This window comes from Nannospalax galili, unplaced genomic scaffold (genome assembly GCF_000622305.1).
Source record: "Nannospalax galili isolate Female #2095 unplaced genomic scaffold, S.galili_v1.0 scaffold91, whole genome shotgun sequence".
NCBI classification, from domain to species: domain Eukaryota; kingdom Metazoa; phylum Chordata; class Mammalia; order Rodentia; family Spalacidae; genus Nannospalax; species Nannospalax galili.
In genome coordinates, this window is record NW_008332583.1 from 737,967 (window position 1) to 750,149 (window position 12,183).

Sequence of the window (12,183 nt, forward strand, 5' to 3'; positions counted from 1 at the left end):
ACGGGATTGCAGCCTGGGTCCACGCTTCCCACGTTAAGGCAGCCGATCCGGCTCACCGAGAACTCTCAAGAGAAGGACAAGAATGATGGCAACTGGCCCGGACAACCAACCCCCTAAAGATAAGACTTGTCAAAAAATAATATTAATGTTGCTCTGGGTATTGACTTTCCCCAGAGTAGAGTCTGGGGAGAATCCACATACCCCATACCGTATTACCTGGACCCTCACTAATTCTTATGGGGATTTCCTCAATCAGACTGAGTTAATTGGCCCCCTTAGCACCACCTTTCCCTCCCTCTCCTTTGACGCTTGCAAGGGAGTGTCATCCTGTATTTGGGACAGTTTGGTAGACAAGGGGACCATTTATTTATGCCCAGGGCATCAACCTGACAACAAAAAGCGCTATTCTTGTGGGGGAGCGCAGTATGGGTACTGTTATTACTGGAATTGTGCAACTACAGGTAGTACATATTGGAAGCCATCTTCTAGCTGGGATTACATCCGAGTAAAAAGAGATCCCAACATAGATCAATACAAGACTGGCAGTGCGGGGAAGCCCCTCCCTCATGTGCTTGAATTCACTGAACAAGGAAAGTCCCATGACTGGAACCGCCCCTGCAGCTGGGGACTGTTCGTATACAGAAAGTATGGGGACGATCCGTGGGGAATTATTACACTCAGTCGCTCGGTGCACCCCTTGGCTCCCTCGGCTGTGGGTCCCAATCCAGTTCTAACCAAGGACCTCCCACTTCCTCCCCCTGCACCTCCCATACCAGCAGGCACCCCTGACCCTGCAGTAGTTTCAGGTCTGACTGAAGCCCCACCCACCTATCCTGGAACAGGTGAAAGGCTCCTAAACCTCGTCGGGGGAGCATTCCAGGCATTAAACCACTCGGAGCCAAATAAATCTAAGAATTGCTGGCTCTGTTTGAACCCGAGCCCCCCTTACTACGAGGGCATAGCCGTCCAGGAAAACTTCTCAGTACTACCTGCGAACTCTGCTGCCCCCTTCGCCTGCACCTCTTCCACCCACACGCTCACCCTGACTCAGGTTACCTCGACAGGCACCTTCATCGGAAAGGTGCCCACTGGATTTAAACATTGCCTTAAGAATAACTCCTCCCTTTCCCTCCAGGCCGACGCATACCTTGTGCCCCCTAATGGCACCTACTGGGCATGCAGCACGGGACTGACTCCTTGTGTCTCTCTCGCTGTTCTAAATCTAACCCGAGATTTTTGTGTCCTGGTACAGTTGTGGCCCAGAATTTATTGGCATGAAGACAGCTATGTATTACAGCATTATGAAGAGACACCTACCCCTGTCAGATTCAAGCGAGAGCCTGTGAGCATAACCTTAGCTATACTATTGGGAGCTGGGGGAATAGCAGCGGGAATTGGGACAGGAGCAACTGCTTTAGTTCGCTCGGACCAGTTCATGCTTTTACATCAAGCCATGAACCAAAACCTGATAGCCTTAGAGGAGTCCATAAGAACCTTAAAAGACTCCCTGACCTCTCTCTCTGAGGTAGTGCTGCAGAATAAGAGGGGACTAGACTTACTGTTTCTAAAACAAGGAGGTTTATGTGCAGCCCTAAAGGAAGAATGCTGTTTCTATGCGGACCAAACAGGAGTGGTGACTCAGACTCTAGATAAACTAAAAGAAAGACTAAAAGAAAGAAAACGTAACTTTGAGTCCAAAAAAGGTTGGTTTGAGGGGCTATACGATCAGTCCCCCTGGTTTACCACTCTGATATCTTCCCTAGCAGGTCCTCTAGTCCTTTTGTTTTTAATCTTAACCCTGGGGCCCTGCATACTTAATCGGCTGGTCCAATTCGTAAAGGATCGGCTGTCTGTAGTTCAGGCACTAGTCCTCACCAGCCAGTACCAGGCATTGAGGACTCAGGATCCAGATATGTTATGATGAGTGAAAGATTCCACTCATATGTCCAAGAAAAAGGGAGGAATGAAAAAAAACCTAGGCGCCATGAGCCCACCTGATAGGAATGCCTGACAAGAAGTCAAGCATTGAGAAACTAGCTTATCAGAAAAACAGGACGTAGTGGTCAAGCCATCTGCATCTGGCAATCCCCGGGGCTCGATACCAGGAAATCAGGAGAAGAACCTCTGTGTCCCTGAGGTCACCTCCCATTTAGCAATCCCACTTCCCCTTAGCCCCGACCCTTACCCCATATTTCTGTGTGCTTTTGAAATTACTCTGTGTGTTTTTGAATTAACCAATAACCGCGCTTCTGCTTCTGTACCCTGCTTCTGCTCTATAAAAGTGCCAAACCCCAGCCTGTAGGCGTGCAAGTCCTCCGAGGAGACTTTGTGCCCACAGGTACCTGTGTATCAAATAAACCTCATGCTGTTGCAACCCGAAGGCTGACTTGTCCTCAGTGGTCTCACTCTTACAAAACAATTCCTGTTCTTCCTGAAACAAATGGCATTATCACATGAAGCAAGCTAATGACTTTCACATGGATTTTCTGTCTTCTACCATATTAATGAACACATGTGTATACATGCATACACACACAGACACACACACACAGTAAATTAGTGACGTATTCTAACACTAATGGTCAGAGCTGTATTAACCTAACAACATATGAATATAGATGAAGAATATGTTAGTCTGAGGGAATATATTTTCATCCACAAGTGGCCTGTCTTATCACTAGGCAAAGCCCCCCCCCCTTCAGAAGGGTTTTCAACTGACAAACACGGTGGTACAAATGTCGCATAGCCAAAGACAAACCCACCCCTTTGGATCATTTCACCAGTGTAAATTCACCAAAGAGTCTTTGAATCAGAGAAGTTCAATAACACTGGCTCCAAATCCCAGAGGTGTAACCTCTGTCCTATTGTCCTCCTTTCTCCCTCAACACTTCACCCTCCCATGGTCTCCTAGTTTCAGAGTCTAAACCCCCACTCACCCTCCATATATACATAGATGCCTGACAAGAGTATATAATATATATATATATATATATATATGTATATGGCTACAATACATGTTAAAATACATATACACATACACAAAGCTCTGTATTTAGCAAGACTAAACATTTAAATTCATTTGGATGTTTTAGAAATTACTTAAACCAAACAATGGATGTTGGGGAACAAAGGAATTTGGTTATCCTATGTCCTGTGTGTAGAGAGCTGCCATACTTTGGGTTTGTTACTTGGAGGACTTGGGTGCCAAATAGGAAGACAAGCCCTGAGGTGATGACAGGAAGTGCTCAGCCATCCATCTGGTCTACCATGAGACCACTTGGCTCTGCTTTCATTAGTGACTTCACCTGATGATTTTGTCTGTACCCGAGAGACAGCTTGATGTCACGTTGAACTCTTTCCTGAAGTAGAGGGCCAGAAGAATTAGGAAGATAAAAGGGGAGATTGGAAGAGTGATTCTAGAACACTGTCAGAGCGAGAACATGCAATTTTTATTTTTCTGAGTGTAGGTTACTTCACTTAATATAGTATAATGCCTTCCAGATCCATTTTTTTTTAAAATTTACTAAAAATCACCTATTTTTATCCCCTACACACAGACCCTTACTGGGTCTGCCATGCCCATGACTCTAAATATAGTTCCTCCTACTGCTGCACTGGGAAGGATAGTCTAGAGCCCAGTGTTTGACTCTCATGATCCTTTTAAATCAGGCCAGAAGTGACAGGATAACAATGGACATTTGGCCTATGGACAATGAATCCATACACTGATTTATTGACTTCTGATATAGCCTGGGGCTGATAGTTGTGTCAAATTGAAAAACAAAAAACAAAAAAGAAAACTTATCAGCCAAGGCAATTGCATTCCTTCGTTCAGAGTATCAGATGAGAATCATGGTTAGAATATGTAAGCACAGAAAGAGAACGTGTTTGGAGGGCAGGCAGGTCAGTGTCTAAGAAACAATAACAGCAGCCACCTTGCCAAGGCGCTTTCTCTGCTCAGGGCGTCAAACCCTGAGAGATGAAGCTTGGGCCTGTCTTGGTACTTACTTTTTATTTTTTTGAGGGTTCTTCTATATTTTTAGACAGTAAGCACATCTACAATGGCCCTCTTTTTTTCCATCATTTCACTCAGTGTATGTGAATTAATTTCCCCATGGTTAAGATTAATAGCTCAACAATATTTATATGGGAGCTCTTACAATTCCCCTTCACAGCACACGCCATGAAGGACAGTTTACACAACACCCAGTGTGCTGTCTGGAATTCATTAGTTCATCCTTCACCCAACTTTCTTCATTTAGTAGTCAGCCGCCATGGCCTGGGTGTATGCTATGGTAGGATTTGCAAATGCTCTTGCAGTCAGCCCTTCTGCCTGACAAGAGCTACATTCTATTTTTAGAATGTATAGATAAGTGAGACAAACAACATTCCATGCTGCCTAGAATACAATGCAGCAGTAACAAGCAGGCTCCATCCAAAGGTCAGCTTCAACCAGCAATACCTCCCTGTCCATGCAGATATGTGAAGGAACAAGAGGACCTCACCAGCTCAGTGGGGGTTGGGAGAGAAGGGAGATAGAGAGTGCTCTAAACATATGCAAAAGTCCATACAAACAGCAAGAAACTACCACGAGGTCCCCCAAATGTCCAAAAAATGTGAAACATATAGAGCAAGAAATGGGCTTTGACTAGGAGAGGAAAAAGGGAAATTCAGACCTCCTTCCACATGCATGTTTGTTGGGTGATGGATTAATTTCAGTTAGCAGCTTTGTTCATTCTTCTGTGTGTACATGCATTTGTGTGTGTGTATTCATGCATGTATGGGTGTGTGTGCAAGTATATGTGTAAGCACGTGGACAACCTTAGATACCACTCCTCAGGTGCTAGCCACCTTTTATTTTTTGAGGCAGAGTCTCTCACTGGCCCAGACCTCACCCAGTTAGGTGAGCATCAGACCCAGGGATCTGCGCTTCTCCACTTCCCAATGTTGGGATCACTGGACATGCCACCATGCCCAGCTTCTTATGTGGGTCCCGGGAATCAAACTCAGGTTCTCACGCTTGTACAACAAGCACATTACCGACTGAGCCATTTTCCAGTGCAAGCTCCACTCATAATTTCCAAAGAAAATGAGACAGGGGCTAAAGGGTGGAAATGAGTTCAGAAGGAAGGGCTCAGCTCTGTGGGGAGCAGCGCTCAAGCCCCCACATATGAGGCCTCAGCTCACACTTCCAGTGTCTGCCTTCTGCTGTCCTGAGTCATCATCAAAGCACAATGATCCTTCACTGCTGGAGGACACCTACTAGTTTACTATGTATGGGCTTTTACATGCATGATTGCTTTTAAAATTCCACACACTGGGGAGGTAGGCAAGGGGAATTAGCTCTGGTTTTCAAGTGATAAGTCGGATTCTTAAAGGAACGATGAACAAGAATATGCACAAATTCAGCAAAAGTGAAATGCATGCCTGCAGAAGATTGAGACTGAAGAAGATCCTGGTCCTGTGTACAGATTTCTTACAGATCTAGGATGTCTTTTAACTAACATGTGACCATGTTTCTTCTCTGCATGCGTGACAGGGAGAGATCTGAATCCTCTTGGGAGAAGTTTCCTCACCCTTCCCTCCTTTTTCCTGTTCTGTGGGACCAAATGCCAATAGGCTCAATATACTCAGAGATGCCTTAGAGGCCAAGTCTTCCAGACACTGAGGAGTAGCTATTCCCCACTCATGTGCTGACTCATATTCCAACTGCACACAGTGTTGTCAGAGGCTAGATTACAATTCAGTCCACATCAACTTATCTTCCAATATATCAGACCTTCGGTGGCAGACTACTGCTCAAGTCTGTGATGCTTTATGTTACAATTCTCTGTCTTGTTTATACTTTGGGGGGGGAACAGGAGTTGCCTCATATGCACAAAAGAAAGACCATAAAATGAGATTAGATTATTGGATTTATAATCAAAGCTTTTGTAGATATTTTACATGAAAAAATACTGATTTTTTTAAATTCAAATTGCTTGGTTAATTAATGATGAAGAGACTATAAAGTCAGATATAAACTGCAATTGATAACTTTTGAATTTGTTCTAAATATAGACATTCCTTGTCATTTTAGTAAAGGTCTCATATATCTATCTTAATGGATGAGATAAACAACAGAATGAGATAACATTTGGCTTTTTAAGTTTCTCTGAAGCATTTGGGTAAGATGAGGGTAACATTTAAGGAAATATAACTTGGAGTGAGGTTATGAGTCCTTGGCTTTGGAACTTCCTGTGGTTTTGTTTCTGATGTGGCAATTGGCATCCCTGAGCCCCACAGGGAAATGATGCCATGAAGAACCACGATGATGATGTCCGGGAGCATTATGATACAGTGCTTCACATGAAGCCTACACGAGGAAGGCAGCTATCATCTCTTGTCTAATCAGGAGTTTACGAATGTGGCCATCATATATCACACTCTGCTATGGCAGCAATTGGTTTTTACCAGCAGTAGTAGTTATAAATGCTATCTATTGCTATCAAGAGAGCACTGTTGTGCTTCTTAGAGAACATAGTTCAGAATTTAGGTTCGGGGATGATTATGTAAATGCTAGTGCCTCCATTTAAACAGATTTTTGCATTTGTAAAGTTAGAATAGAAATATGAAGTTCAGAATGACAGATTAGGGATGGAGGTCAAAGAATACAGAACTGGGCAAGTTGATCCAGCAGTTGGTTCCCTAATGGCAGAATCTGGAGATGCAGCTCAGTGCTGGAGGGTTAGCCAAGCCACACAGACATCAGCAGGGGGAGGTTAAGCCTTTTCAGTAGTCTTCCAACAGCATCGGTGTGGCCCTGAACAACAGAACACTCTCCATGAACCCAAAAGTGCAAGTCCAGAGGCTTACAAATAGAAAGGACAGGGAAACCCACGTTCTTTACAGCAAAAAGGGAGAGAAGGGGAGAAAGACTGAGAGACAGGGAGAAGAGGCTTATTTGAAAAGTATCAAAATAGCAGACTAAGGATGATTAGTAGACAGGACGCTATGTACATTGTTTTTAACATTTTAAAAACAAGATAAATTAATTTTCTATAATATTCCAAATACTGGTTTAAGAGATTTGCAGGACACAACAAACGAAACAGACCACCAGAGTCAAGACTGTGTTCTGAATTTCTGTTTTGACCCCAAAGTTAACAAAACATGTCTGACCTCACTTAAGTAGAGATTGAGGATGTGGAAGTTTTGCCTGAAATTTTTTGAAACTGGCTAAGGCTTTTTTTTTATGTTATTAAGACTTTAAATTTATTGTATCTGTGAGCTCTTCAAAAGGAAAGAACATATAAATAAAGTAAGTTTCCTCCCCCACCCCCAGACCTAGAAACCCAAAGGTAGAGGATGGATCAATTTAAATGGTATACCCATAGGAATAATTTAAAATATGACTTGGTAAGAGTCACTCATGTGCTCATGTGTACAACTGTAGACAAATGTCTGTCATTTTGCCCTCTTATTACAACTTTTCTTTATTCTGTGTCTTTATCACTGACTACCAAATGACACCCTTGTCAAACATCATTATTATTATTATTAATCATTACTTCTTGTTATCTATGCTCAAATAAGTCACACACATACACACATCTGTACTTTCTTTTTGGAGATATCATACCATGCTCTATATGCTACCTGATCATCTGATTGAACACATAATTTACATACTGATCGTTAGAATGAATATTGTTCTTTTTCTATTTAAACGGTTATGAAATATAAAATAATGAAAATGAAGCTCATTCTTCTTTCTTTTTGTGTTCTAAGAATATTTTTGAGGCAGTATCTTATTGTGCATTCCAGGCTTATCCTCCTGCCTCAGCCTCCTTGGTTCCTGGAGTACAGGTACGTACTACCTACCAGGCCTCATTTTCTCACTTAAAAATTGTGTCAAACTCAATTACAAGTATTAACATTTGGGTAAATGCATGATAACTTAATTCATTGTTTTTAATGGGAGTATATTTTATAATGTGCATGAATTATACTTCTAAGTATTTTTCTATATGGATTTACCAGTTACTTTTATTTTTCCCATGTAAGTGATGTTGTGATAAAAATCCTCAGATATATTTATATAATTTGAATGTCTGTCTATCATCCAATATCCACATGTTGAAACCTAATCCCCAAAGTGGTACTTGCAGGTGGTGGCACATTTGGGAAGACAAGTCACTCATGACTTGGATGTGTGCCCTTACAAAAAAACCTAGGATTTGTGCCCCTACAGAGGGCTCAGGCAACCAGAGGTCCTCACTTCTGCCAGATGAGGACAGAGAGAAGGTGCTGTCTGTGAACCAGAAAGTGGGCCCTTGCCAATCACTGAGGGTGTCAGCCTTTAATTGAGACTTCTAGTCTTCAGAACTGTGAGAAAGAAATTTCTGTAATGTATCTACTACCCAATTTAAAAGTGAGTTATTGTAGCAACCCCAGTGAACTAAGACACATATATCTTTATATGCGTTTTTATCTCTATGGCATAAATGCCCATAAGAAATGGATTGTGGCTTAGACTATCTGCTTCAAAGCTGTTTCCATCACTTTGTCAGACTTCCACAGAGAACCTGGGCTATTTTAAATGCTCTGTCATTATCAATTGACAGTGTTTTCAGATCACTCACCGTTTACCAAGCATTCTGAAAGGGACTACCGAGAGATACAGAGACAAACAGAGCAGATGTTAGTGCACCAGGAGACCATATTTCCACTCAAAGTCAGAATCACCTGCAAATGAATGTGTGTGTGTGTGTGTGTGTGTTCACGTGCACACAGAGTGGCATGCACTGAGTGGCTCCTTATGCTTCTGCACACACACACACACACACACACACACACACACACACACCCATGTATAATGCCATATATAAAATCCAATGGAAGTCCAATAATGTTGTGAATCACCCAGTTTGGGGAGCAGCAAGGCGAAGGGGTAAACATGAGAAGAGTTTTCACTGAGGAGCTAACATTTCAGCTGAGGTAAAAGACAAACATCTTTCCCATCCTGGAGTGTGAAAGCATTCCAAATAGTGGGAAGAGAAAGAGTGAGCTGAGTAAAATTTCCTTTGAGAGTTGGAGGGACCTGGTGGGTCTCTGAGTGGAGCTTCTTCTGTACTGAGACGTCTAAGAATTATTCAAAAGGCTTACTTCAAATATAGCCTGATGAGCATCCATCTTCCTAATATTTTGATTTTCTGTCCAGAAATCTATTATTTATTTATTTATTTTTGAAACAGGGTCTCACTTTGCTGCCCTTGCTGGCCTAGAACTTGCTATATAGGCCAAGCTGACCTTGAACTCAGAGATTTTTCTGCTTCTGCCCCCAGAGGGCTGGGATTAAAGGCATGCAATACCATGCCTGGTAAAAATCTGTCATTTAAATAAGTTCTCTCAGACTGATCACAATTTGAAATATTCCAGTAGAGGCTGTGTGGTGAGTAGTGGTACAAACCAAACTGCTGAAGAGTATGAGATAACAGAGTGATATTTCAGGTAAATGATCATGTGAGACAGTCACAGGTTATATCAGAGAATGATGTCAGGTTTCTGAACTTTAGGGGAAACTAGTTTGGAAATGGGAGTACTGTTTTGATTTTAAAAAGTCACCCTCCCCACCAAATGAATAATTGAACGGCCAAATAAATAAATGTGAGGAAGATTCTAAGGAAGCCAACTAAAATTTTCTTCACCTATGAGCATTGCTTACTTAGATTAACTTGACTATAAGGAAGCAAATCAGAACAACAACAAAAATAACATCAGGGCTGGCAGGATGGCTCAGCAGGTAAAGGCACTTTCTGCCAAACCTGACCACCTGAGCCAGATCCCAGGAACCCATATGGTAGGAGGAGAGAACCAACTCCCACAAGTTGTCCTCTGACCTCCACACATGCATCAAACCCACCTCCCTCCCACATACAGTAAATGAATATAAAAAAATTAAAAGGAAAAGAATAAACAATATTAGAATAGCCACCTCAGAGCTAGTAGCTGGAACCTTCCAAAAGCTTTCTTGAAGAGGTTAAATCAATTCTTCCAGGCACTGTTATCTAGGTCAACATACAAGGCAGATATGATTACCTCCTAGACTATATAAACATGAAACATGCTTGTGTAGGCAAAGCTAAATACATGCACGCCTTTGGCGCCAAGGTCTGAGAGCACAGAACAGGCCCTTACATAATTTCCCAGTTAGTCACTGTTGGGGCTTGTGATTAATTCTCTATGACGGGCTTTGAACTTTCTGTTCAGATAGGTTATTTTGCCTTCAGAGCTTCCAGCAAGAGGAAACGTGTGGCTGCAAACTTCACTCCTGATAACCATCATCCCAGCCAAGAACACTAGCATAGCTCCGTGAGGCCTCGTGAGTAACCATTTCTGTGCTGTGCTTCTCTGAACGTAGACAGATTGTCATGGGACTCAAGGTGGCTTTTAAAAATAGAAACAAAACAGAGGGTGACAGAACTTTCTACAGCTCATCCCTGAAGAAAGCTAGCAAGGAAGAAGGGTGTATTCATCTGGGAAAAATCAGAACAGCCTTCCAGGAACAGCCAAAGCAGAGAAATTGCACCCGGGAAGGAAGTCCTCTCGAAGGTCCACTCCCTCTAGCTGGAGCTTCCCACTGAGCGGTTGATTTCATCACTACCTGCCCAGAGCTGTGCGAGGAGCTGTCCCAGTGCTGACCAACTTTTCAAGCTTGACCATGTTCCTCCTCTCTGGCCAGCACACCCGCGAGTGTCCAAACCAGAGGCCAGGTCCCCATGGCTTCTCCCACTCCCTCCCCATCTCCCTGTCTTCCTCAAGACAGCCCCAGCATCTACAAGCCGAGAGGGGAGGTGACACTTCCCTCAAGCTCCTTTAAAAACACATCTAATTCCAGCTTCCCTTCCGAGTGCTGTCCTGCAGCCCTGGAATGGCACCTTGAGAGCAGGCAGGGTTGCAGCAAGGTGGTTGGACCTCAGGTTTTGAGCAGAACCAGGTAGAGAGCCTCACTTGACCTCTCTTCACCTGGCGGGTCGCTGGTACCCCGCTACTCACCAACTCCAGGGCTCGCAGGAAGGAAAGGGGCTCCTTCAGCGCCCGGAAGGTGCCCGCCGAGGCCAGCTGCGGATGAACGAGACAAGGGAAAGAAAGCAAACGCGTGAGCGGAGGGCTGGGGGTGCAGGTCCTGGGTGTTGGGGTTCCGGGTGTCTTCCCACCCCCAGACAGCCACCCTGTGTGTTTCATCTCACCTGGCTCACAGGGTCCATTGCTAGCCTTAGCTCTGTCTTCCCAAGCTCTGGTTCCCTTCAGGTAGGAAGTTCGCCTGGCCCAGGATGAGGAGCCCCTTGGGGACGGAGTAGACCCTGGGAGCAGCTGGCAGGGGACGGAGCCAGGAGCGCCGGCTGCCCGCCCAGCTTGCTAGGGCTCGGCTCTGCGCTCAGGAGCCAGCGATCAGGAAGGCGAGGAGCCTGCGAGGGGTGGGCTGGGCAGAGTGGGCTGGGGAGCGGCAACAAGGGAGGGGAGAAAGCCAAGCCATCAGGGCCAGGCTGCCATTGGCCAGACACATGCTTCACAGGGGAGGGCGACAGGGTGGGCGAGGCAGAAGCCAGCACATTGGTCCAGGCTCCTCCAAGCGCCTGCTGCCCTGGGCTCTGGCGAAACTTTGGAGCTGTTGGCTGGGGACGGTGGGCTGGTATCATGAGCAAGAGGGCTCCAGGCTGGAAGAAGGGCTTCGGGTAAGGAAAAAACAAAACAAAACAAAACAACTCAGTATCGCAGGAGACATGTATTATATCCTGGTGAATTCACACTTCAAAAGAAACCATTCATTCCCCAAAGCCTTCAGGAAGCAGGGGCTGGGAATGCAGAGGAGATTGAGATGTGGTCTGGAAAGAGAGAGGAAAGGAGAGAGAGAGAGGGAGAAGGAGCCAGAAAGGGAGAGAGACATAGTCAAGTGCTGTGTGTGTTGCAGGTGGAAAGTCAACTAGAGGTGGGACCGATTAATCTTTAATATTGGGTCAGGCCCCGGAAGGTAATCTTCACAGCTATGTGTGAGAGCCGAAGCAAATAAAGCATTTTAAAAGTAGAAAACAGATAAAGAAGGCCAAGTTAGCCAAGGACAAGAGTTATCAAGGGCCCAACAGGTACTGAACTTCAAGAACCTCTCAAACCCATACTGCTTCCGCTGAAACTCTTTACCTA

The 12,183-nt window shown here is 44.3% G+C and overlaps 1 protein-coding gene across 1 annotated transcript in view; it reads right to left on the reverse strand.

The window, feature by feature from the left end:
* The window catches only part of Synpr (synaptoporin), a 371,499-nt gene extending 359,789 nt beyond the window's left edge, over nucleotides 1-11,710 (reverse strand). The window contains exons 1-2 of the mRNA XM_008827500.3: nucleotides 11,232-11,710; nucleotides 11,038-11,103 (exon numbers count right to left, since the gene is read on the reverse strand). Of these exons, the coding sequence (XP_008825722.1) occupies nucleotides 11,038-11,103; nucleotides 11,232-11,249 (84 nt within the window). The 5' untranslated portion in view covers nucleotides 11,250-11,710. The remainder of the gene's footprint in view (nucleotides 1-11,037; nucleotides 11,104-11,231) is intronic.
* Between the last annotated feature and the right edge of the window lie 473 nt (nucleotides 11,711-12,183).